This window comes from Girardinichthys multiradiatus, chromosome 5 (assembly GCF_021462225.1).
Source record: "Girardinichthys multiradiatus isolate DD_20200921_A chromosome 5, DD_fGirMul_XY1, whole genome shotgun sequence".
In the NCBI taxonomy this organism is placed as follows: Eukaryota; Metazoa; Chordata; class Actinopteri; order Cyprinodontiformes; family Goodeidae; genus Girardinichthys; species Girardinichthys multiradiatus.
This window is the reverse complement of record NC_061798.1, coordinates 21,259,470-21,284,514: the sequence shown is the minus strand read 5'-3', so window position 1 is coordinate 21,284,514 and position 25,045 is coordinate 21,259,470. Positions and strand designations below refer to the sequence as shown.

Here is a 25,045-nt window from a genome sequence, read left to right as displayed (position 1 = left end):
AAATAATTTTGGGCAAAACTGTACCATTTCGTTTTGTTGTGACCTTTCAGATTGTTAGTTGTCCTCTTTGACTTCACCACAGCTTGCATAAAATATTAAATCTATAAAACGAGAACATTTTTATAACTCGAGACAATTTTCACAACCATTTTCTTTAAACAGTTTAATAGGAGAAAAAAAGTACTTTAACTGAAAAATTACATTTTATTTGGCTTCGTCACTATTAAAAAAATTAAACTGTCACTTTTACTGTTTAAAACAAAACAACTGAAAGAATAATAGTTTATCATTGCCCATCCTGAACCAGTTAAGTCGGACAGAAAAACAACCAATGAAAGGTTCATCTACAAGACATAATTGCACCATTTTAAAGACATTTCATCTGTTATCTTGCATAATCTGTCATTAATTTCTTTTAAATCATTTCTAAAAGTAAAAAATGTTTTCTATATTTTTTTACTTGGTGTCATTACCTCATTTAACCCCCTAAAGTGTGAAAACTGATTATACATAAGTTTTCACTTCGTCAAATAAAAAGGCCCATCTTAAACTACAAATTTTTAAACTTCTGACTAGAAGGGAAACCTACTCATTATAGCACAAAAATGAACATCCAGTGTTATTTTGCCCATCTTCAGCAGTTGTTTGAGAGGTGAGGTACTCCCTGGTCAGGTTGCCAGTCCATCACAGGGCAACACAGACACACACACACACAAGACAGAAACCCATACACACACACTCCTACCTATGGGTAATTTATAGAGACCAATTAACCCAACAGTCATGATTTTGGAGGAAGCTGGAGTACCTGGTGTGAACCCATGCTTGCGAACTCCATCCAGAAATACCTCAGGCTGGTATTTAAGCCATGTTCCCTTTTGCTGTAAAGCAACACTTCTAACAACTGCTCTGCCATGCAGTCTGGTCAGCAACTAATCTTGGTAAATAAAGCAATGTACTAAGTATCCCACACTGGCAGCATAGCTAATCCTCTCCATTCTTTTTAATGGAAGGAATCATTTCTGTAATGTATCATTCAAAAGTTTATCTTTTAAAATCTTCAAGGTTAATTCTCACATTGTTGTTATACAGTATAACCGGGAAGTTTATGGCAACATATTTTGAGCCCAGGCCTTGTAACTGGATATTAGAAACGTTTTAACTCAGGACTTGTACACCGGCCACTCCAGTCTATTTCTATTTTTCTCTTCCTTTATTAACAATGTATCATGTTATGTTAAAAAATATTAAAATGTTGCTTCAGATGGGCTGCACGGTGGCGCAGTTGGTAGCACTGTTGCCTTGCAGCAAGAAGGTCCTGGGTTCGATTCTCGGCCTGGGGTCTTTCTGCATGGAGTTTGCATGTTCTCCCTGTGCATGCGTGGGTTCTCACCGGGTGCTCTGGCTTCCTCCCACAGTCCAAAGACATGCCTGTTAGGTTTATTGGTTTCTCTAAATTGCTCTAAGGTGTATGAATGAGTGTGTGCATGGTTGTTTGTGTGTTGCCCTGTGATGGACTGGCGACCTGTCCAGGGTGTACCCTGCCTCTCGCCCATAGACTGCTGGAGACAGGCACCAGCTCCCCCGCGACCCACTATGGAATAAGCGGTAGAAAATGACTGACTGACTGACTGACTGCCTCAGATGAGAATTACAAGTAGCATGGAAATATTTTGACTAGATGACACAAGCATCAACCATCAGCTGTTTGGAGTTTGTGTTGCAACATTGTACCAAATGTGTATTTAACATACAGCAGTGTGTTGCTGTTGGAGACAAGGAAATTACTGAGCCCTATTAAAATAATAAACTTCTTTAAAAATGTCTCTTCTTCTCTGAGCCACAATACAGGCTACTGTACTCAGATTGGTGATCACTGGCCACTTTATTAGGTACACCTTTTTAGTTGCTTGTTAACATGGAAAGTGACTCAGCTGACTGTACAGCAGCAGCTCAGTGCATTTAGGCATCTAGACAGAGCGAGGATGATTTGGTTCTCAAAAGAAAGAGTAGAAGCAAAGTGTACCTAATAGAGGAGTCAGTGACTGAATATGGACAATCTGTGATAATTATAGTTTACGTTATTTCTTTAAATAAAAGATACTAGAACGAACATTCCCAGAAGTAGCAAACAGACATAAACTATATCGCCAAAAGTATATGTCTGTTTACTTTACATGTGCATATAATATATAAGGTCCAATTTGTTGATGGACCCACTGTTGCCAGCAATAGAAACTTTAAACTATTCTGTAAACATCTTCCACATGTTTTAGGATTGTGTTCATAGTTAGTTGAGAAAACCAGAATTGCAGTATCTGCTCTAACTCATCCCAAAGGTGTTCAAGAAGCTTGAGGTCAGGACTCTGTGCAGGCCAGTCAAACATCTCCACACCAAACCTTATACACCTGCAGCCATGGAAGTGATTGGAACACCAGAATTCATTGATTTGGTGGTGGGACCCAGTACTTTTGGCAGTATATTGTATGTTGATTGAATTTAATCAACCTTAGAAATCTGCAGCGAACCTCTGTTTGGAGTAATGAACAGTAATACAATTTTTAAAGGTCTCTTTTCTAAACACACCTGTATTTACATTTACTATTTATCATATTATTTGACTGCATGATTTCAGCCTTTGTCACCAATGTAAAAACACACTTTTATTTTTGTTTTTTATTGTGTGTTTCTGTGTGTTTCTATTTGGCTACCACTTTGTGGGACAAACTACAGCTGGAACATGGGGAGCATCATATCCAATTAATATTGTTTTTTATTAAAAATGTTATTAATTTTGTTTAATGCAACAGCACTGCAGTGACAGCTTCCTGGATGCTCTACACAGAACGTTAGAAACAATTAAATTAATCATTTTGTGAAAAGCTGAGATTGGAGGCACTGGTTACAGAAAATAAACATGCGACCATCTGAGTTTTGAGAAATTTTACATATATCTTTTTGATTTTCCTCTTTTATTGCAGGCATTTCCCGTCTAGACGATCAAATATTCATCAACCGTAACCCCGGGGTACCATCTGTTGTGAAGTTTCACCCCTTCAACAGCTGCATCGCTGTGGCCGACAAGGACAGCATCTGGTCAGAGACAGAGGAAAACACCACACACTCAGTCTCCATTCAGCAAAGCAATCCAAGATTTTCTTAAGGAATATTGTTGTGGCGCTAGCTCTGTTTTACATGTAATTATCTTAAACTGGAGCCTGGTCATGTTTATCTCTACCAGTTTCTGGGACTGGGAGAAAGGCGAGAGGCTGGACTACTTCTACAATGGGAACCCACGTTACACCCGGATCACAGCCATGGAGTACCTGAACGGACACGACTGTTCGTTACTGCTCACAGCGACAGGTTGGAAGCACTAACTCACGTACAGATCATCTAAATATCTGTTCCAGCAGCCTTCACTGTATATCACACACACTTCTTTGTATTCATCTTCAGTTTTACAGAGCAATTATCTTCCTGTTTTCTATCTTCATAATACACATTTCTTTAGATAACAACTGCACAATAAAACTAATCTATTCTGTTTGCTCGTCACAGCACAAATTTAAACTAAGAATAAACGCTGCCTTTAATTGCAGACTTCACACTGATAAAATGCTCAGGAATTAATGCTTTTAAATTCAGTCTCATCAAAGAGTAATGTGCACTTATTGAGCTTTTCTTCATCAGTCATGCTCTGAAGGATACCATTTTTTATACAGATACTGCATTAAACAAGTAAAGCAATGAGCATAAATCAGGTGGGAAATTTTATGGCTTGTAATAACCTTCTGGTAGGAGCGAGTGGACTTGTTTTATGTTTAGCTCTTAGAGATGTCTGAGCTGCAGAGCCTTTTTTAGGGCAAAGCTTTGGTCTTGTTTTCCTTCCTTCTCAAGATGTTTTTAGGTAAACTGCCTTTTAAGATCTTACTGAAGCATAGCTCCTCTAGTGATGTTTTCAGGAAGTGGGTTTAAAGACGTTTAGAGAAGTTATAAAAATAAATCTCCTGAAGACTTCATCACACTCAGCATGTACAGAGACACATCAGTGAATTAAGATATCATTAAAGGTTCATTTATTTCAGTAATTCAATTCAGAAGGTCAAATTAATACATTATATAGATTCATTACATAAAGAGTGATTTATTAGGGTTTCTTTCTTTATTTTTGATGATAATGGCCTACAGCTCATGAAAACTCAAGTCAGTTTCTTAATAAAATTAGATTTGGTAATACCAAAATATTTTTTAATACCAAAATGTTATGATCTACAAAATCACGGTAAAGACAGCTGTCCAACGGACAGTCATTGACACCTTCTACAGAGGGTAAGCTGCAGAAGCTCATTGCTAACGAAGCTAGTTGTTTACAGTGCTGCATCCAACCATATTAATGGGAAGTTCGGTGACAGGAAAACACATCATTCGACTCTGGTTTGTATAGAGGCTTACTGAGCTCTATGCTGCAATCAAATAAAACAACAAAATATACATAGTGTTCTCTTGCTTTGCCTTATTTTTTTTTCTACCACACTTTTTCCTTCCACTCAACTTTCCAATAACATGCTTGCATATAGTACTCTGTAAACAGCAGCTTCTTTAGTAATGGCATTTTGTGGCTTAGCCTCCATGTAGAGGGTGTCAATGACTGTGATTAAAAAAATAAAATTATTGATCTTACATAGTATACTAATTTTCTTACAAGCTGAATTTTTCGTTTTCATTAGTCATAGTCACCAAAATTAAACTTCAAAATATTACTTTAATTTTCTAAATGGAATTACTGAGATAAATCCTCATTTCAGTTTTATTTTAGTTTAATGAGATTCACTTGTAGAGTTCTGTCTGGTCCTTGAATTTTCATTTTGCCTCCCCCTCCCTTTGTTTAGATGATGGAGCTTTACGGGTCTGGAAGAACTTTGCCGACCAGAAGAACCCAGAGATGGTAACGGCGTGGCAGGGCCTCTCCGACATGCTCCCAACCACCAGAGGTCAGCCCTCCTCCAGCACCCACAGTAAAGATCAACACTTTATATTACTGCGTGTCCTGCCCGTATCCCACAGTCCCGTTGTTTCGGTGGACACTCATCCCCACCCCTGCTCTCCAACCTGTCCCAGTCATGCTTCCACACCTCCCCATCCACAGCAAGTATGACAGGAAGACTACTGCATTGATTCAAATAAGCTTAAGCATTGAATCTATGCAGTTCTTGTAGCCTGGGCTCACTTGATTTACTACCTTCCATAACATCCCATTTGGTCTTCTAAATGCTGAGTGAGGAGCTTTTTAGTTGTTTTTAAATAATAACTAAAATCTGCAAGCAGACTGCAAAAACCTCAAAGCAAAGCCTCAGAGGACATTAGGTGTTTGAATGGTTTCTCAGTCTTAATGACTTCGTTAATGCGAAATGGCATCCAAAGTTAAATAAAAATATATATATACAGTTTGTTTATAAGCTAACCATAGGAGACGTTGTCCTACAATGAAGAAGTCTGTTTTTATTTAACTTAATTACACATATTCACCACTTTATCAATCCAAATGTTTCAACAGATGAATGTAGGTTTAAAATAAACATTACCAGGATCAAGGATTAGTGAGACCATTTAATGCAAAGCAAACAAATCAGTTCCAAACCAAATTCAAACTAAAATTACAATAAATTCAAAACCTAAAATGTTCATATTATTTAAATTAATTTAGCTTTGTGATTTCTAAACACATTTAACTTGAAGTTCAAAAACTGGATTCAACATCTCAACAAAACATTACTAACATCATATTAAGTAACATTATGCATCTTAAAAAAGTTCCCATCCATAAAAGCTGTTTACAACAGCTTTTATGGATGGGACTAAACTACCAACTAAAGACTAAAAGCTTGAGTTTTTAGTCTGTAGTTGGTAGTAAAGGTCTTTTATAAGAGCCAAAGCAATCAAACTGTGTTCATAACCCCAGGTCAGAACATGTGAGCTCACAGAGAGTAGATCTCTAAACTTTTTGAGGAGACACATAACTTCTGAAACATAGGTTAGGAATAGTGTACAATTTCCCTCTACAATTCTTATATTTAAGTTGTTGCTGTCACATTATTGGTAGGTTGGGATTTATTGAACTCTATTAGAACAAATACAACGTGACGACTGCTGTCAGCCATCATCAGAAACACTCTGTCCACCATGTTTCTGTCATATCTGAAGAAGTTGGGTTTAACCTGCTGGGTGGCCTACATCCCACCTCTCCTGACTGCAGAATTATGCATTCAGCAGGTAGGTAATTTTCCCTCTTTCTTTCCAGGATTATTTATCTTCCATCAGTAAAACTGATCACGTAAAACTTACACCGTTGAGAGTCAGTGGATTTGCTGTCACGTTTAGCCTCTTAGCTGACACACTTCCATAATTATTCACAAATATGTGAACCAGGGAAGGCAGCAGCACTACACTTTTGTCAGAAACATCCACCCGCTTCAGTGTTGTACTGCAGCATGCATGCACACACACACATATACACAGTACACGCTGTCATGTTTCACTCCCAGCTGCTCCACATTTTTCTGCCTCAAGCACTTCTCCATTTCTGGGTCAGAATTGTTTTTAGGGAAACAGAGCTGCAGGAGCATGCACACATCTTAAATCTGTAGATAACCACAGCATTTAACAACCACACTTTTGTATTTCTTATAAGATCAAATATATGCTTTATTTAATATTAAATATATTAATTGAAGCTGGGATTCTAACCTGATAATTTGATTTTAATAATTACAGAAAGAAATGAAGGAGCGACCCAGTAGGCCAAAAGGAGACACAAAAAACACTGTAGCATTGGTCTAGTAGATTTGATCAGGAAAGAGACGGAGGTAAACATAAAACTATTGGGCCAGTTATATTTTCCCATGTTAGGAAAAATGGAGAACTCAAAGTTAATGGCTGCAATGTTTGCAAACAATACCTAAATGGAGAGTTGTAGGAGAAAATAGTAAAGTGAGTGAGTAGGAGTTGTGCTGTTAGTAATAGGCTTAGGGTCCTCCATCAGCCTACGCCTATAATAACATAAGTTCAGGAATAGCTCAGGATAACCTAAGCCAACTGCATCAAAAAGGAAAGTTTTAAGATGAGGGTATCTGCCTCCGAGACAGAACTAAAGTGTCTTCCAGTAACTATCACTGTCCCCTAGAGAGCCATCCTACAGACTGACACTTCATCTTACATGTTGTTGGACTGACAATTCTAATTGGTAAAAAACAATGGCTTGTAATGTCCAATTACGCAGTGGGCTAGAGCTGCCAGATGCCTTGAAGGCCGTCAAATGATTCAATCTCCTCCTTTCTTCTATGCACACTGTTTCTGTCACATTTGAAGTATCCGTGTGAAGTATTATGTGTGGTAAATGCATGTGTCTGTGAAGTAAAAGGAACCTGGGACTACTCTTGCAACCCAAAGTGCAGTTCATTTATTTAAATATACCACAATAATACAGATCTAAAGCTGACAAATATCAACGAGTACCGAGTACCGGTAGTTATTTGACCCTGGATTAATTCCAGTTAAATTGTAGGTTGCAATATTAACAGCTAAAAGGGCTTGAGGGATGAACCTTTAATGAGCTGAAAAATACAGAGCCATAAAAACTAAAGTCCTTAAAATAAAAAAATAGTGTCCTTTCTAATGGGACATTTTTTTATTTCTTTTTTAATACAATTGTATTGATATCTTTGTTTATTTCAGTGTTTAGTTCGAATCCATATGCATTCAAGTCGTAGCGTTAATACTGTACATAACTGTTTGAGGAAAATGTGTGCGCAGCCGTTTTTCACAAGACATCTGACTGAACATTGGATCTGTCAGGATAACTGACTGAATGACCTCAAGGCACCACAGGGGTCCCAAGGGGACTGTAGGGATTGTAGAGAGGCGACACATTTGACTAACCTCCCTGCCTGGACAAGTCCCACTGCACAAATTGCCCTGAGAGGCTCTTCCTCTGCAGAGGACTCTCTTTCTTTCTCTGCAAATGTTTTCACAAAGTCTTTCACATTTAATGGTGTGCTTGTTATGGTGGATTGACAGTCGCTGCTTGGGTTGGACTCTGAAGGCATCTGCTGAGATTTCCCCTCAACTTTTAGTCGAGCTTCAGCTTGTTTTGAGTTTTTTTTTTATTATTATTTGAATGTTTAAAAAAGAACTACAGCCTCTCAGACACACTCTCTCCAGCATATACACATAATACATCCAGTATTCCCTTGTGAGTTATTACATTTACTTAGAAGGTATATTGATGATTACAACCAGAATTTGTAGGAATTTTTACTAACTTTCCTTAGATGCATAAATAATTTAAAACCCAATGAAATATTATACAACTCTTGTCTTTGTGCTGCCAAATATCTGCTCTAACTCTGAAGGCAGCTGCTACAAGACTGAGTATTTCTCAAGGAGAGGCTGGCAGAGACAAACAGTAGGGCTCTAGTACCAGCTGGACCTGTCCTCGCTCACCCCATCTCCATCATCCAGTGGCGTGCTTTCTGTTCTGTTTTTATACAGTGAAACATCTCTGTAGACTGTCTGGCTTGTTGTTACTTTGCTGGGTCTTTGATATTGTTTCAGTGTTTTCCTTCCTCTCTAGAGAGAGGTTGAACAAGGCAGCTGCAAAACATCTTACTATCATGTTAAAATTCTGTTGTTTTTATTTAATATTTAATCAGGCATCTTCATTATTTACTAACTATCCTACTAACAGTCCACCTTCCTCTAACTTTTATTTACAGAAGCTCATATGCAGGAACCTGCAGAAATGTTCACTTTTGGTACAACCACATACTTCAGTGTACTTTGTTTTGATTTTATTTGATAGACCAACACCATAAATAAATGATGGATTGTTTTCAAACTTTTGTATGAATAAAAGTCAGAGAGGTTTTGTGTATTATTGTGTTCAGCCCCTCTCGGTCAATGCTTTGTAGAACTACTTTTGCGATCTGTCTCTACCGGCTTTACATAACCACAAACTGGTATTTTTGCCAATTCTTCATTGCAAAATATGTCTTGCTCAGATCAGATTGCATGGAGAACGTCAACGAACAGCATTTTTCATGTCTTGCTACAGATTTTCAATTACATTTAGGCCTGGACTTTGACTGGGCCATTCTAACACATGAATAGGCTTTGATCCAAGCCACTCCACTGTAGCTCTGGCTTTATGTTTTGTCGTCGTACCGCTAGAAGGTAAACCTCCTCCTCATTCTCCAGTGTTTTACAGGTTGTATTTATCTCCATCCATCTTCCCATCAACTCTGACCAGCTTCCTTGTCCCTGCTGAGGTAAAGCATCCCACAGCATGATTCTTCCACCACCATGTATCATCTTGGGGATGGCATGTTCAGATTATAGGTAGTTTTACTTTTCTGCCACATATAGTGTTTTGCTTGTTGGGCAACATTTTTTTATTTTTTTCTCACCTGAACAAAGCACCTTTTACGTCGTCGTTGTCTCCCGCTTTATCCAGAATTGGGTCTTGGGGGCAGCAGACTTAGACTTCCCTCTCCTCAAACACCTCCTCCAGCTCCTCCGTAGGGAGCCAAAGGCGTTCCCTGGCTAGCCGAGAGACATAGTCCCTCCAGCATGTCCTGGGTCGTCTACGGGCCTCCTACCGGTGGGATGCGCCTGGAACACCTCCTTAGGAGGCGTCCAGGAGGCATCCGATGCAGATCACCGAGGCTCTTCACCACAGCAGACCGGCACAGCGTCCTCATTACTGCGGCAACTGCTCCAATCCGCCTGTCAATTTTCCTATCGAGAACTATAGCCTCGGACTTGGAGGAGCTGATCCTCATCCCAGCTGCGTCACACTTGGTTGTGAACCGCCCCAGTGCATGCGGTAGGTCTTGGCTAGAGGAGGCCAGCAGGATGATGTCATCTGCATAAAGAAGAGACGAAATCTACTGGTCCTCAAACCAGACCCCTTCCGGCCCTTGGCTGCGCCTAGAAATCTTGTCCATAAATATTATGAAGAGGACCGGTGACAAAGGGCAGCCCTGTCGGAGTCCAACTTGCACGGGAACAGGTCCGACTTGGTGCATGTGGACCAAACTCCTGCTCTTCTTGTACAGAGACCAGATCGTCCCTAATAAAGAGCCTCCGACTCAATACTCCTGGAGCGCCCCCCACAGGGCACCATGAGGGACATGGTCGTATGCCTTGTCCAGACCCACAAAGCAATAGGCAAACTTCCATGAACTCTCAAGCACCCTGTAGAGGGTGTACAGCTGGTCCAGTGTTCCACGGCTGGGACGAAAACCACACTTCTCCTGAAGCCGACGTTCGACTATCATCCTGACTCTCCTGTCTGATACCCTGGCAAAAGCCTTACCTAGGAGACTGAGGAGTGTGATCAGCCTGTAGTTGGAACACACCCTCCGGTCTGCCCGTCCAGAGGCACAGTCCCTGACCACCACGCAATGTTGACTAGCCGTGTCAGCCACAACAGCCCCACAACATCCAGAGTGCATAGTCCACTCGGACTCTATGTCTCCAGCCTCCCCCGGAATCTGGTCAAAGGAGGGAGTTGAATACATCCCTGGCTTGAGGGCTCTGCCAGACATTCCCAGCAGACCCTCACTATATGTTTGGCCTGCCAAGTCTGTCCGGCTTCCTCTTTTTCCAGCGGATCCAACTCCCCTCTCTTCGACCAAAACATGATCAAAGACATGAGGCTGACACTCCGAAGACACGACTACAAAGTTGATTATCAACCTCCTGCCTAGGGTGTCCTGGTGCCAACACCCTTATGGTTGAACATGGTGTTCACTAAAGACAATCCGTGAATGCCGCAGAGGTCCAATATTGAAAGACCATTTGGGTTCAGATCGGGAAGGCGATTCCTCCCAATCACACCACTCCAGGTGTCAATGTTGTTTTCCACGTGGGCATTGAAGTCCCCCAACACGAGATGGCTGAGCTGGGAGCGACAAGCAAACCCACCCCAGCCCGTCACCTCTCCCCACGGACCTCTCCAGAGTAGAAGAAGGTCCAGCCTCTCGAGAAGCTTGGTTCCTGACCCCATGCTGTGCGTGGGGTTGAGTCAGAATATTATTTTATATCTCTCGACCTCCCGCATAAGCTCATGCTCTTTCCCTCCCCAGCGAGGTGGCATTCCACGTCCCTAGAGCCAGTTTAAGCATCCGGAGATCGGTTTAAGGTTGCGACCTTTGTTCGCTGCCCGATCTTCCTGTCCCTCATGGTTTCCCCCATGCAAATGATGGGCCAACTGGGGGATTGACTCGCATCTCTCATTCGGGCTTGGCCCGGCCATTAACCCCGAGGAGTAACCCAGCCACCAGGCGCTTGCAGACAAGTCCCGATCCCAGGCCTTGCTCCAGGGTGGGAACCTGGCTCCGCCGTACCAGGCGACGTCACATTCTTCGTTGTAATAGTCCTCATGAAGGTGTCTGAACTGCTCTTTGTCTGACCTGTCACCCAGAGCCTGTTTACCATGGCAGACCCTACTAGGGGCATTTAAGCCCCAAACAACATAGCCTCTAGGATAATTCGAACACTCAAACCCCTCCACCAAGTTAAGGAGGTGGTTCAATGAGGGGAAATGGTCAGTTCTTATTCCTTTTTCTCCAACAATGGCTTTCTCTGGGCTCCAAATGTCTGCAATTCTGTAGGTCTACAGGCTTAATACAAATGCTATGCACTGTTTATTTGAAAAGAATTAAAAACCATGTATCATTTTCCTTTAACATCACAAGACGGCATATAAAGTTCCAAGGAAATACATTAAAGTTTGTGGTTGCATCCTGACAAAATTCAAAATAAAGTTCAAAAGGTATGAAGATTTTTGCAAGGTAAACGCGTCTGGTCCTGCAGCTGCTCCGCCCTGTTGGAGGTTTTTACTGTGGTGAAGTGCCGAATCAGAAATTTGAACCCTGAAAGTTTAGAGGTTAGGGAACGGCCCCTATCGGGGATTCAAATCCTGTTGTATCACAGTTAGTTATTTTGGAAGCAGCTGCCTTGTTCATCCCTCTGCTGAATGCATGTAGACGACTGATGAGGTGATGAATTACATTCATCATGTCATGTGTTTTACAGTTCTTTTATAAGTGTGTGGAACTCCTTGGGTCAGCATGCACAGGGTTTCTTTCTAATTTGTCGCTGGCTTTGTTGCGTTCCTGCTCTCCTCCCTTCCCCCTCTAATCCCCCGCTCGCAGGTCTGGCCAGAAGGGTTTCCATCTATCTTGACAGGAGCAAACAAGGAGGTGAGTCTTAACCTTTCTGTTCTTTTCTACTTTATTCGGAAAGCAAAGGTGCTGAAGTATACAACTGGGAACGTGCCTCTTTTTGAATTCCTTTTTATTCCCTTTAACTTCATCATCCCCTTTTACATTGCTCATTCCTTTGTCTTGTGTGTTTTTCTGCCCAACCACTTCATCGCTGGCAGTGACTGTTTAGTTTACAGGAAAAAAGTTGGTTTAGTTCATTTTTGTTTGTGATGCCATGAACACTTCTATATTTCTATGTTTTCCATATTTAAATGTTCTAAATAAACTTCAAACGAAGCAGCCTAGCCATAAAAACAGAGCTGAATGTGTTTTATCTAAAATTAAAAAGAGAAAAAGTGGAATTAAAGTTTAAAGGATGCTGTTGATGTTACTTTTCTTGGAAGGAGGTTCCAGCTCATTTACCTTTACCAACAGTTTGGAATTAGTTTGTTGCAGGTCAGAAGGGTGGAGATCCAGGGTTGTAGAATTTGTGCACAACAACAAATAGAAAATGTTTGGGTTTCTTAAACTTTACATACAAGGCAGGATTAACATCCTCCACCTCTAGGCTCCAGGACACTGTAGCTCAAAGCAGGACCTAATTTTGAACACACAATGTAATGCAAACCTCTACATCAGCAACCTCCCAGATGATAATTACTCTCCGATTTATCAAAGACCAAATAAAAAGTTCATTTTATGAATGAATTCCATAAATTTAATCTATTTAGTGCCAATTCACAACAAAGGTAATCTCACGGCCCTTTGCAGAACCAATTTACAGTTAAGACCTGAAATATTCATACTTCGGGCTGATTTACATTTACAGTTTTCTTTTAATTTAGACAAAAACCTTTTTCTTCTGACTGGAAGTAATACCAACTAGTAGTAGTAATACCAACTTTAACCTGACAGAGAATCTGTGAGGAGAGCTAAAGATTAGGGTGATGGCAAGGAGGCCATTCCACCTCAAGACCTGGACGTACTTCACCAAAGATATACTGAAAATATGTTTGGAAATCCCCTAACCTTTACTTTATACTTAGCAAAATTTTAAGTGACATTATTGCTAAACTTAGCTTTCTTTTAGACAGCTATAATAAATTCTAGTTAGCATTAACCTAAATGCCATTTGCTTTGACATGAAGGGAAGTCTTATTTTAAGCATCTGTAAGCTGAGATTCAGTTGCATCTTTGCGCATCTAATTAAACTCAGCTGTCATGTAGGTGTTTATTAACAGCTTTTGCAGAGGTGAGGCCTTGCTTTTTTGTCTACCCTCTGCATTCATGTTCACCTCATGTTGCCTCTTGTATAAAAACTACTCATTTACGTTTGTTCCTGGCGGTCCAGTGTTTAATTAGAGTGTGTAGGTGCTGTGATATTTTTAATGGCATTGAGCTCCCCTGTCTGTGATGCTTCAGGGATCAGCCTGTTAAACTCCAGAGGAAGCAGTGGAAATACTGGAAGGTGATTGCCACAGACTTGGGGAATTTATTCCTGCAGGTGGAAGCAAAGGCTGTCACCAGAGGTGTAGAGTCAAAAGAATAAAAATAACAAGGGGATAATGGTTTTTAGGGTAAAGTAGGTGAGGTCACGGGTATTGTGGAAGAAGCTATGTAAATGCTTAGGCAGCATGAAGCTAAAATGGTGGAGATGGAGAGAAAATAAGGACTTAAGTGTAAAAATGTTGCTAAATTAGGTTACTGGACTACTATCTGCTTAGGAAAAGAAAGATCTGAGTAAGATGTAGTGAACCACAAAGGCTTCTCATCCCTGCACTGATAGTCAATCTAATTAAATTTAATGCTGATTAAAGCAGGGTGTGACAGATGAAAATAAGTAAATGACAAAAAAGAAACAATTTATACAGACTTAATCCTGCACAGATAAAGACTCTACCATCCTGGTTTTTGTTGAAGCACTTTATTTTGGCCGTGGAACACTGGACCAGCTCTATACCCTCTACAGGGTGCTCGAGGGTTCATGGGAGTTTGCCCAACCGGTTCACATGTGTTTTGTGGACCTGGAGAAGGCATTCGACTGTGTTCCTCGTGATGCCCTGTGGGGGGTGCTCCAGGAGTATGGAATTGGGGGCCCTTTATTAGGGGCCATCCAGTCCCTGTACGAGCGGAGCAGGAGTTTGGTCCACATTGCCGGCACTAAGTCGGACCTGTTCCCAGTGCATGTTGGACTCTGGCAGGGCTGCCCTTTGTCGCCGGTCCTGTTCATAACTTTTATGGACAGGATTTCTAGACGCAGCCAAGGGCTGGAGGGGGTCTGGTTTGGGGACCAGTGGATTTCGTCTCTTCTTTTTGCGGATGACGTGGTCCTGCTGGCCCCCTCTAGCCAAGACCTACAGCATGCGCTGTGGCGGTTCGCAGCCGAGTGTGAAGCGGCTGGGATGAGGATCAGCTCCTCCAAGTCCGAGGCCATGGTACTCGACCGGAAAAGGGTGGCTTGTCCTCTTCAGGTTGGAGGGGAGTTCCTGCCTCAAGTGGAGGAGTTTAAGTATCTCGGGGTCTTGTTCACGAGTGAGGGAAGAATGGAGCGGGAGATCGACAGACGGATCGGTGCGGCTGCCACAGTATTGGGGGCGCTGTGCCGGTCCATTGTGGTGAAGAGAGAGCTGAGCCGAAAAGCAAAGCTCTCAATTTACCGGTCGGTCTACGTTCCTCCCTCACCTATGGCCATGAACTTTGGGTCATGACCGAAAGAACGAGAGCCCGGATACAAGCGGCTGAAATGAGCTTCCTCCGTAGGGTGGCCGGGCACTCCCTTAGAGATAGGGTGAGGAGCTCGGCCATCCGGGAGGGGCTCGGAGTAGAGCCGCTGCTCCTCCACATCGAGAGGAGCCAGTTGAGGTGGCTCGGGCATCTATACCGGATGCCTCCTGGACGCCTTCCTCGGGAGGTGTTCCAGGCACGTCCCACCGGGAGGAGGCCCAGGGGACGGCCCAGGACACGCTGGAGGGACTATGTCTCTCGGCTGGCCTGGGAACGCCTTGGGCTCCCCCTGGAGGAACTGGAGGAGGTGTCTGGGGAGAGGGACGTTTGGGCGTCTCTCCTGAGTCTGCTGCCCCCGCGACCCGGTCCTGGATAAGCGGAAGACGACGAACGAACGAACTTTATTTTGGCTGTAATAAGTACAAAATAGGGTGGTGTGCTCTCCTTAGCAGCAGGGAGGCACACACAGTGTCCTGCTCTACATTCAGCTGAGCTGTTTGGTGCCTTGTTAACACCACGGTTCTGGGAACCCTAATAAATCTACAACTTGTGAGTTTGTGACGAGTTTGAGGGAACATAACTTTGCAGTTTGAGTAGAATTGGAAAAAGCTTGAAAGCCAGTCTAACTTTTTATGAAAGGATGAATAAATATACACACAAGTAAAGCTGAGCAAACCTCTTTTTAACATGTAATTATGGCAAACCTTGGTTAAATCTAATAATAATTGATGATTAACTAGCATTACTAAGGTTTTTTTTTCTCAGGCGCTGCAGGCCATTTGTGAATGTATGTATATTAAATGTGAGTTCTCTAGGCTTGCTCGTTTGCATTAGCCAAACAAGCTAGTGGGTTATTATCCAATACATTAATATACAAAACCTAGAGAAATTAATATTTTTAAATTGTATAAGGCTTCCAAAGATCTCTGCATACCAACATCATTACATTATTGTCAAAAAGATCAAATCTTTCTGTAGATGCAACTCAGTCTGCTGACAGAACTATCATTCTACACATTTTCATACAATATCGCAATTTTATAAACAAATGTTTAGATTTGTTGCCACCCACAGTAAGTTTATCTTCTATTATAGCAGCACATACTTACACCGTAAATTTTTGAAAAATTGCTACTGCTACTATGTAAACTAATATTTATTTTCCCAGCAATTGATGAGGAGAATTGTAGGGTAGGTAAATAAAACAACAACCTGTAAAGCTCACCTTTATAAAGGTGGAGCTAAGAGGGCCATCTTGGGTCTCCAATGTATCGCTTACGTATTTTCTGTCCTACCAACACGAATGTAAACTTGTGGCGTTTGTTCAACTCTACTGGACTTTAACTGGTACCATATGCTTTGGTCAGATTAGATCAATTTTAAGATGTTTTTCAACAAGTAAGCTGTGGTTTTGGTGTGAAACAAAAAGGTACCTTATTAGGCACCTTATGTTTACAGCAACTTTCAGCACTATGATGAACATACAGCCAAATAAAAACCTAGAAATGGGTCACCAGACACAAAATCAACCTTCTTTTATGTCTATCCCCAGTCCTAAGTCCTGTAGAAAACCTATAGGTTGAGCTGAAGAGAAGTCAGCAAAAAAGAGGACCAGGACTCTAGACAATCTAGAGAAATTGACAGACAAGAAACCAAGGATTCTTGTCATTGTTTGGTCCATCCGTGTGTTGTAGGAGAAGGCAAAAAGGGGTAGTGTTCAGTGTATTAAAAGCAGTTGTGCCACATGTGATTATGTTGAAAACTTTATTAACGTAGAAATTCTTCCTCACTGTATCGATATAGTTATTTAGGGATTTTTCTAAAATTCCTTATTGTGGAATTATAGGAATAAATAATACATTTATTTGAAGACTTTTTACACATCTCAACCAGGTGGGCAATAAATGTGTCTGTTTATGTACTTTACATGATTTAAATGAAGCTGACATCATAGTAACTCCTGAAGTTTATCCACTGAAAACCTACAATGTACGCTGGCAACAATTTAGAAGAATGCAGAGGGAATAGAGGATATTCAATTCTAGCTAAAGTCAAGTTTATTTATATAGCGCTTTTCAGCAAGAAGGCACTCATGAGGAAAAACATTACAATGATACAGAAATCAAACACAGAAAAACCAAATCAAATGACATTAATAATCCTTGGGAGTTTACTGGTAAGAGCTGGTTCTAATCCAATCTTTCTAATAGAGGTAATTAGCTCATTAAGTCCTCTGTGGTAAGGAATTCATCTGGTGCTAGAAGAAAAATGATAATATTAATACTTGAGGTCGCTGGTATGAGCCAGTTGTGGTCCCATCATTCAAATAAGCTGGATCACTGGTATAAAACAGTTTTAGTCCAAACTTTTTAAATACTAATGTTTGGCTTTCACTGGTATGATATAGTTGTAATACAATCCTTTTAAGAAATCTAAAATTCTCTGGTCATTGGTGTAAAAACAGCTTTAGTCCAAATTTTCAAATACTAATAATATTTGGCTTTCACTGGTAATCCTTCTGAGAAATCTGAAAATCTATGAAAAGTAATGAAATCAGTCATTTAGGTAGATGAGAAAAGAGACAACATTAGGTAAGAAGAGGGAAAAATCCTATTTTACACTTTATCCTTAGCAGGGTATGTTAAATTTAAATTTTTTTTTAGTTTTGTAAGGTAAAAATCTGAGAATCCAAAACTTAATCATTTGCACGATGCAACAAACACAAAACAAGGTAAATGTGCACTTCTTAAGGTATGGGTATACAAGTTGGTAATGTAATGAATAGAACAGGCTTGAAATGTATTGATGCTTTAAATCAGGGGTGTTGAAAGTGCACCCTGGGGGTGCATTTGCCTCCCTTGGAAATACTTGGTGCACCCTCCAACTTGCTACAGATTTCATCTGCTACCCGGGCAGTGGATGCAGATGGACATTATTTGAATTTTTTTTGCTTGAGATTTTTTGATGAACATGAAAGTGAAGTTGAACATCTCCCATGGCCTGCACAGTCACCAGATCTAAATATTATTGAGCCACTTTGGGGTGTTTTGGAGGAGCGAGTCAGGAAACGTTTTCCTCCACCAGTATCACGTAGTGACCTGGCCACTATCCTGCAAGAAGAATGGCTTAAAATCCCTCTGACCACTGTGCAGGACTTGTATATGTCATTCCCAAGACGAATTGACGCTGTATTGGCCGCAAAAGGAGGCTCTACATCATACTAATAAATTATTGTGGTCTAAAACCAGGTGTTTCAGTTTCATTGTCCAACCCCTGTATCATAAAATCATTAATAGATATTACTATTAATTTTCCACCAGAATGCCTTTTTTTTCCTGTCTCAGCAGCTAGAAGATTACTTTTTGTTAGGTGTCAAAAAACTAAAGTATTTTGTACAGATGAAAGGTTAAATAACTCTATTAAATGCTAAGAGGTAATTTTATAGGGATAAGTTTTAAACTTATCGAAGGCTTGAATGTTCATAATCACCCTCTTCTTAAATGTTATTGCTGAACTTTCACGGTTTATCAAGCGATCATAAGACTCTGATGGATCTGTTTTGATCTTGATTGCTTGTTTAGTTCAATGTAAAATTATTGTTCTCTGTTTCTTAGTTTTCACTGCTGCTGTTTCCATAGGGATACAGAATTTTAGATCAAAGAAAATACTTTGTTTATGCTGGTTATTTACTGAATACATTTGAATTTTTATCCGTTTATTCTAATTTATTGAGCTGTTTTATTATAATAACTTAATTCTGAAATTCAGTTTGCTCTGGGATTTTTTTCCTGGCGTTGTAAGAGTTAAAGCGCTCTGGAATTTGCTCCATTCTGAATAATTTAAAAAGATGTGAGAAACCTTCAATCCACGATAATTAGCCTAACAAGCGTCAATGCTGTCCACATTCATAAGTTACAATTTCTAAGGTCTTTGTCAATCAGCCAGAATAAAGCTATTTGCCTCCCCCATGTGGCAGGATCGAAGTCTTCACGGAAAACTACAGTCAGACCTACAGTCTCCCTGCAGATTAAAAACTCCCACTGTCTGATGTCATCATGTATTAGATGGCAGAAAGATGCTCCTAATAATGCAAGGGAAGGCACATAATCATTGAAAGCGGGATGGAAGGGAGATAAAAGGAAAAAAAACAGGTTTAATGAGCTGTAGGCAGAGGGGTAGTATGGCCATTGCTAAAGAAAATTGTGCAGAGTAAAAATGCAGAGGAAGTCCCGTTTTTAGAAGAGAAAATAAAGTAAAAGTGATATTTCTGCAAAAGAATACATTAATTTAACACATTGTTATCAGTCTCTGTAAAATGGCGTTGGAGATAATCTTCACCATCTTTAGCTCTGAATAACTGAAATGTTCCCATAATTGAAAGCTACATGAGAACAGGTGATCTCAGCATGTTCAGAGATGCAGTCTCTACCTCCATCTATGTGTCAGACTCCATTAGTGCCACCTTCTTTTCTATTTTTATATTGATTTGTGTGTGGATAACCAAGCCGATGTTCTTGCTCTCAAAGGGTTCCTCTAAGGCAGTTTTCTTTTTCTGGTTTGAGCTACTGGGCACAGATGGGAAGAGAGAGAGCTCAAAGCATCTGGTGTAAACCTACAAATCTGCTCTTTTTTATCCTGAAATCTGAAACTAAATGTTTTCTGTTGGGTTTGGTTTCCTAAAGGGAAGAATGACAAGGGAGTGCTTTTTGGAGAAGAAAGAAACTATTTGAGGGGTAGTAGGCCTTCCAGTGGAGAGCCCAAAGTGGGGAAGAGGGAGTTGACTGGATTTATCTCCAAAGCAAAGCTAATGTTCAGTGTATATTACCTTCGGCTGACGTATCGATTCTAGGTGTTTTAAGGGATTCAGTCCACCATCTACAGAACCCTCTTTGACTTACTTTCTTTTTCAGCATGTCAAAAATGTATTAAACAGACATGTTCACTCTTGTTTTATCCCAGTTTGTATGTGTACAATAGCTGATGCTTCATTGTGCTCAGGCCCAAGCCAGGCATCTTTCTATCCATCTGTTCATGCTTTACATAAGGAAACACCACCATGAACAGCTCAGCCTGAAACAAAGCTTCTCTGCACTCTTCCCAGAATAAAAGTTTTTGGACATTTCCCCGAGGCAAAGACCTGCATACAGCAAAACAGCCTTTTATACACTGATAATTTTGTTTACATGTTGGTAATAATGGCTATGCACAGAAAGATGCATCATGTCATAACTTGATCCTGACTGAAGTAAGAGACACTATTTAAGTTAATTCAATGTGTTTGCTACAGTTCTGTTGTGGAAAATCTTAAGGATTTGGGTATAGAGGATTATTGTGTTATATACTGTTAACAAACTAGACTGCAGAAATTAATTTCTACACATTTTACCTAAAAACAAATTAAGTCTGATCCAAACACAAAGCTAAACAAACACAATTGTAAAAACCAACCTCCAAGACTAGACTCCTAGATCAGGGGTCCCCAAACCTTTCAGCCTGGGACCCCCAAAATAACAGTGCCGGAGACTGTCGACCCCCTCTATCCCCATAGATGACTGAAACACAATGAAAGGCAGCTTCCTCCACGCAGGACCTCAGTGAACTCTCTCATGAACTGGTTAGAGATATTTTATACCAAGCTGGGCAAATAGAAGCTGGAGTTGCTCACCCAGTTTCTGATAAATAAATTGGAACAATTTCTTGAAGGTTTTGGAGAATGAGTGTAAAGGTTATTATTTCCAGAATACCTGGATATAAACCTGGATATAAACTGTAAAACTGTAGAAATTGAGATTTAAGCTCAAATCACCAGTTTCTACAGGTCCTTCTCAAAATATTAGCATATTGTGATAAAGTTCATTATTTTCCATAATGTCATGATGAAAATTTAACATTCATATATTTTAGATTCATTGCACACTAACTGAAATATTTCAGGTCTTTTATTGTCTTAATACGGATGATTTTGGCATACAGCTCATGAAAACCCAAAATTCCTATCTCACAAAATTAGCATATCATTAAAAGGGTCTCTAAATGAGCTATGAACCTAATCATCTGAATCAACGAGTTAACTCTAAACACCTGCAAAAGATTCCTGAGGACTTTAAAACTCCCAGCCTGGTTCATCACTCAAAACTCCAATCATGGGTAAGACTGCCGACCTGACTGCTGTCCAGGAGGCCACTATTGACACCCTCAAGCAAGAGGGTAAGACACAGAAAGAAATTTCTGAACGAATAGCCTGTTCCCAGAGTGCTGTATCAAGGCACCTCAGTGGGAAGTCTGTGGGAAGGAAAAAGTGTGGCAGAAAACACTGCACAACGAGAAGAGGTGACCGGACCCTGAGGAAGATTGTGGAGAAGGGCCGATTCCAGACCTTGGGGGACCTGCGGAAGCAGTGGACTGAGTCTGGAGTAGAAACATCCAGAGCCACCGTGCACAGGCGTGTGCAGGAAATGGGGTACAGGTGCCGCATTCCCCAGGTCAAGCCACTTTTGAACCAGAAACAGCGGCAGAAGCACCTGACCTGGGCTACAGAGAAGCAGCACTGGACTGTTGCTCAGTGGTCCAAAGTACTTTTTTCGGATGAAAGCAAATTCTGCATGTCATTCAGAAATCAAGGTGCCAGAGTCTGGAGGAAGACTGGGGAGAAGGAAATGCCAAAATGCCAGAAGTCCAGTGTCAAGTACCCACAGTCAGTGATGGTCTGGGGTGCCGTGTCAGCTGCTGGTGTTGGTCCACTGTGTTTTATCAAGGGCAGGGTCAATGCAGCTAGCTATCAGGAGATTTTGGAGCACTTCATGCTTCCATCTGCTGAAAAGCTTTATGGAGATGAAGATTTTATTTTTCAGCACGACCTGGCACCTGCTCACAGTGCCAAAACCACTGGTAAATGGTTTACTGACCATGGTATCACTGTGCTCAATTGGCCTGCCAACTCTCCTGACCTGAACCCCATAGAGAATCTGTGGGATATTGTGAAGAGAACGTTGAGAGACTCAAGACCCAACACTCTGGATGAGCTAAAGGCCGCTATCGAAGCATCCTGGGCCTCCATAAGACCTCAGCAGTGCCACAGGCTGATTGCCTCCATGCCACGCCGCATTGAAGCAGTCATTTCTGCCAAAGGATTCCCGACCAAGTATTGAGTGCATAACTGTACATGATTATTTGAAGGTTAACGTTTTTTGTATTAAAAACACTTTTCTTTTATTGGTCGGATGAAATATGCTAATTTTGTGAGATAGGAATTTTGGGTTTTCATGAGCTGTATGCCAAAATCATCCGTATTAAGACAATAAAAGACCTGAAATATTTCAGTTAGTGTGCAATGAATCTAAAATATATGAATGTTAAATTTTCATCATGACATTATGGAAAATAATGAACTTTATCACAATATGCTAATATTTTGAGAAGGATCTGTATTGTAATCCTATCTTCTAATTTACTGCAGCTGATAAGACATTCCTCAAACGTGCTCATTGTTGTAAAAGAGAACATTTATTACAAGGCTATTATTCTCTCTTCTGCTGTAGATAAAATAGTTTTATTAATATCTTTATTACAAAGACCATTTATAGCTGATATCTTATAGATACCTAAAATCAATGAATGTTTAATAATGAGCTTTAAACTTCTGTCTCATAATCTTTTTCATTCTTACATTTCTGATAACTCTAAACTATTTTGTATTACACAGGAAAAGATACTGCGTTAGATGAAATAAAACAGTCCAAATCAGTTTGGTGATGTGGCTGCTTGCATGCAGACTGTTCTATGTTGGCGAACATTCCTCAGTCCCCTCCTGTTATTGCTGCTCTGCTCTGCTCACATCCAAGCTGTCGGCTTCAAAGGGAATGCCTCGTCTCTTCTCTCAGCCTCAGTCTTGTGAAGTGCTTTTCCCTGCATGCTATTGGCTCCGCGTGAGCCCACGCCTCAGGCGGCGTGATGCCCGAGCAGGCTGGTTTACGTCACAGTCGGGGTATCGAAGCCGCCGCATGGGGCTTTGGTTTTTCCTGACAATCCAGGGCCATGACAAATTTACAGTTCAGCAATTAAGTCACGACTCATAACGGAAGTATATGGAGCCAGCTTTGTATATAAGGCAGTGAGTAATGGAGCAATGGACATTTCTTCTACCTGCATTTGAGAATTTTTCACTGTAGGAAAACTGGATGAAAAAAAATTGAGCATTTGGAAATCTTTTTAACAATGAGGCAATCACAAAATATCTATTCATTGCTGACCAATCAAACACAAGGATGTGTTAGGAAAAGGTTAAGATGTGTTCAAGAGGGACACTGAGCTGAAGTGGCATCCAAATCGAATACTCTGACCCGACTCAGTCCTGTCATTCTGGAACCCAGTCTGGAAAAACATCAGTCATGAGTCCAGAGTGTATGCACTTTGTTCTGTCTTCAGTCATGTAACACACCAGAGTAGTATTATGGAGTCTCTTCATTTTTATCCTCACCTGCTATATTAAACTAAGGATGTTGCATTCAGCTGTATACTTTGTTCTCTCCAAGGGACTTTGAAGATCTTATAGAATCAGGCTTCTGTAATTTAAGAGTGCATCGGTGACTAGAATGCACCTCCAATCATGTTAGCTTGCAAAAATGTAATGTCTCTTTAATTGTGCTTTAGTCATCTAAGGTTCCTGTCTTCCACACCCTCTAACCTTCTTATTTCATAAAAGGGTGTTTTCTTCTCAGTTCTTCATGCAGACTCAGCACAGCTGCCTGTGCTGGCGTATTTACAGTAACCCTAAACTCATTGCATTTTTAGTAAAGAATTTAGATGGTCTAACAAACCCAAGAAGTAGTACCAGTGCCCAGGGCAAAAACCTTTCAACCTCTTTGGTGGGTGTTAATTCTGGCCAATTAACACATTTTCTGGAATTCAAGAGTGAAAGAAAGGAAGAGCACCAAATAAATCTACTAAACAAAAACATTTTTCAATTTTCTGACCTCCTGCATCCCACTTTGCTGTTATTCAAACACTGTTAGATACAGACTTTGCATTCTTCTCTTGGCTGTGCAGTGCAACATCAGAATATTCTGTTATTATTTAGAGGTGTAACAACAATTTGATTAGCAAGGGAGCTTTTTGGTGGGAGAGAGCTTTTTAAAATCCAGAAAAAAGGCAAGAAGAGGTCTGAGGCCATAGTTCTCAACCAGAAAAAGGTGAATTTCTCCCTCCAGGTTCGGGGGTCAGACTCTGTTTCAAGTGAAGGAGTTTAAGGGTTTTGGTGTCAAAGCAAAGCTCTCGGGTTACTGGTCCTTTTATATTCCAACCCTTACCTCTGGTTGTGACATCTGATAATGACCGAAGGAACGAGATCACAGGCGTAAGTTGCTGAAATAATCTTCCTCTGAAGGGAGGCTGTGCTTGGCCTCAGAGCCGGGGATGGGGGGTTGGAGTGGAGCCGCTGCTCCTCTGCTTTGAAGGGACTGAGATTATTTTGGCATATGATCATAAAGCCTCTTGGACATCTCCCTTTGGAGATTTACCAGGCACATCCCACTAGAAGGAGACCCCAAAGCACACCCAGAACGTGCTAGAGACACTATATACCCCTTCTGGCCTGAAACCAACCTTAGAATGTCCTAGAAGGAGCTGGAGAGCGTTGGTAGGGAGAAGAATGCGCCTGTTACCTCATCAGATGGATGATGAATGGAAGTGGACGGACATTTTTTGTGAACATTTTCCACTATTGAAAGCAGTTCCACTGATGCTGAGCTGTAAACTTTTCACTTTACAGTTAAAGTTACCAGATTTAAAGAAGGTATGAGCTTTAACTGCTTTAGACTCATATGAGTGAATTATGTTGAAAGACTTTAACCTTTCACTACTCTAACATTGATTAAGAGCTTTTGAACAAAGGACCTCCTTCCCTCCCTCCATCTAGTAGACGGTGACATGGACTTAAAATTTGTCCATAATATTTTGTGGTGGTATTGTGATAATGATAAAAGTGATGATAAAAAAACTAGTACCGTCTTTTCAGTTCTTTTTAGATAACTGTGTGGCTGGGACTGCAGCAATC

General features: G+C 40.8%; 1 protein-coding gene across 7 annotated transcripts in view; it reads left to right on the top strand.

Annotated features, from left to right (window-relative positions):
* The window catches only part of rptor (regulatory associated protein of MTOR, complex 1), a 237,567-nt gene that overhangs the window by 205,263 nt on the left and 7,259 nt on the right, over positions 1 to 25,045 (top strand). For 3 of the 7 annotated variants that reach the window (XM_047365154.1, XM_047365158.1, XM_047365155.1), the window contains 4 exons: positions 2,983 to 3,097; positions 3,243 to 3,367; positions 4,894 to 5,019; positions 12,220 to 12,267. In XM_047365154.1, the coding sequence (XP_047221110.1) occupies positions 2,983 to 3,097; positions 3,243 to 3,367; positions 4,894 to 5,019; positions 12,220 to 12,267 (414 nt within the window). The remainder of the gene's footprint in view (positions 1 to 2,982; positions 3,098 to 3,242; positions 3,368 to 4,893; positions 5,020 to 12,219; positions 12,268 to 25,045) is intronic. The other 4 variants (XM_047365156.1, XM_047365160.1, XM_047365159.1 and 1 more) reach the window with 2 other exon arrangements.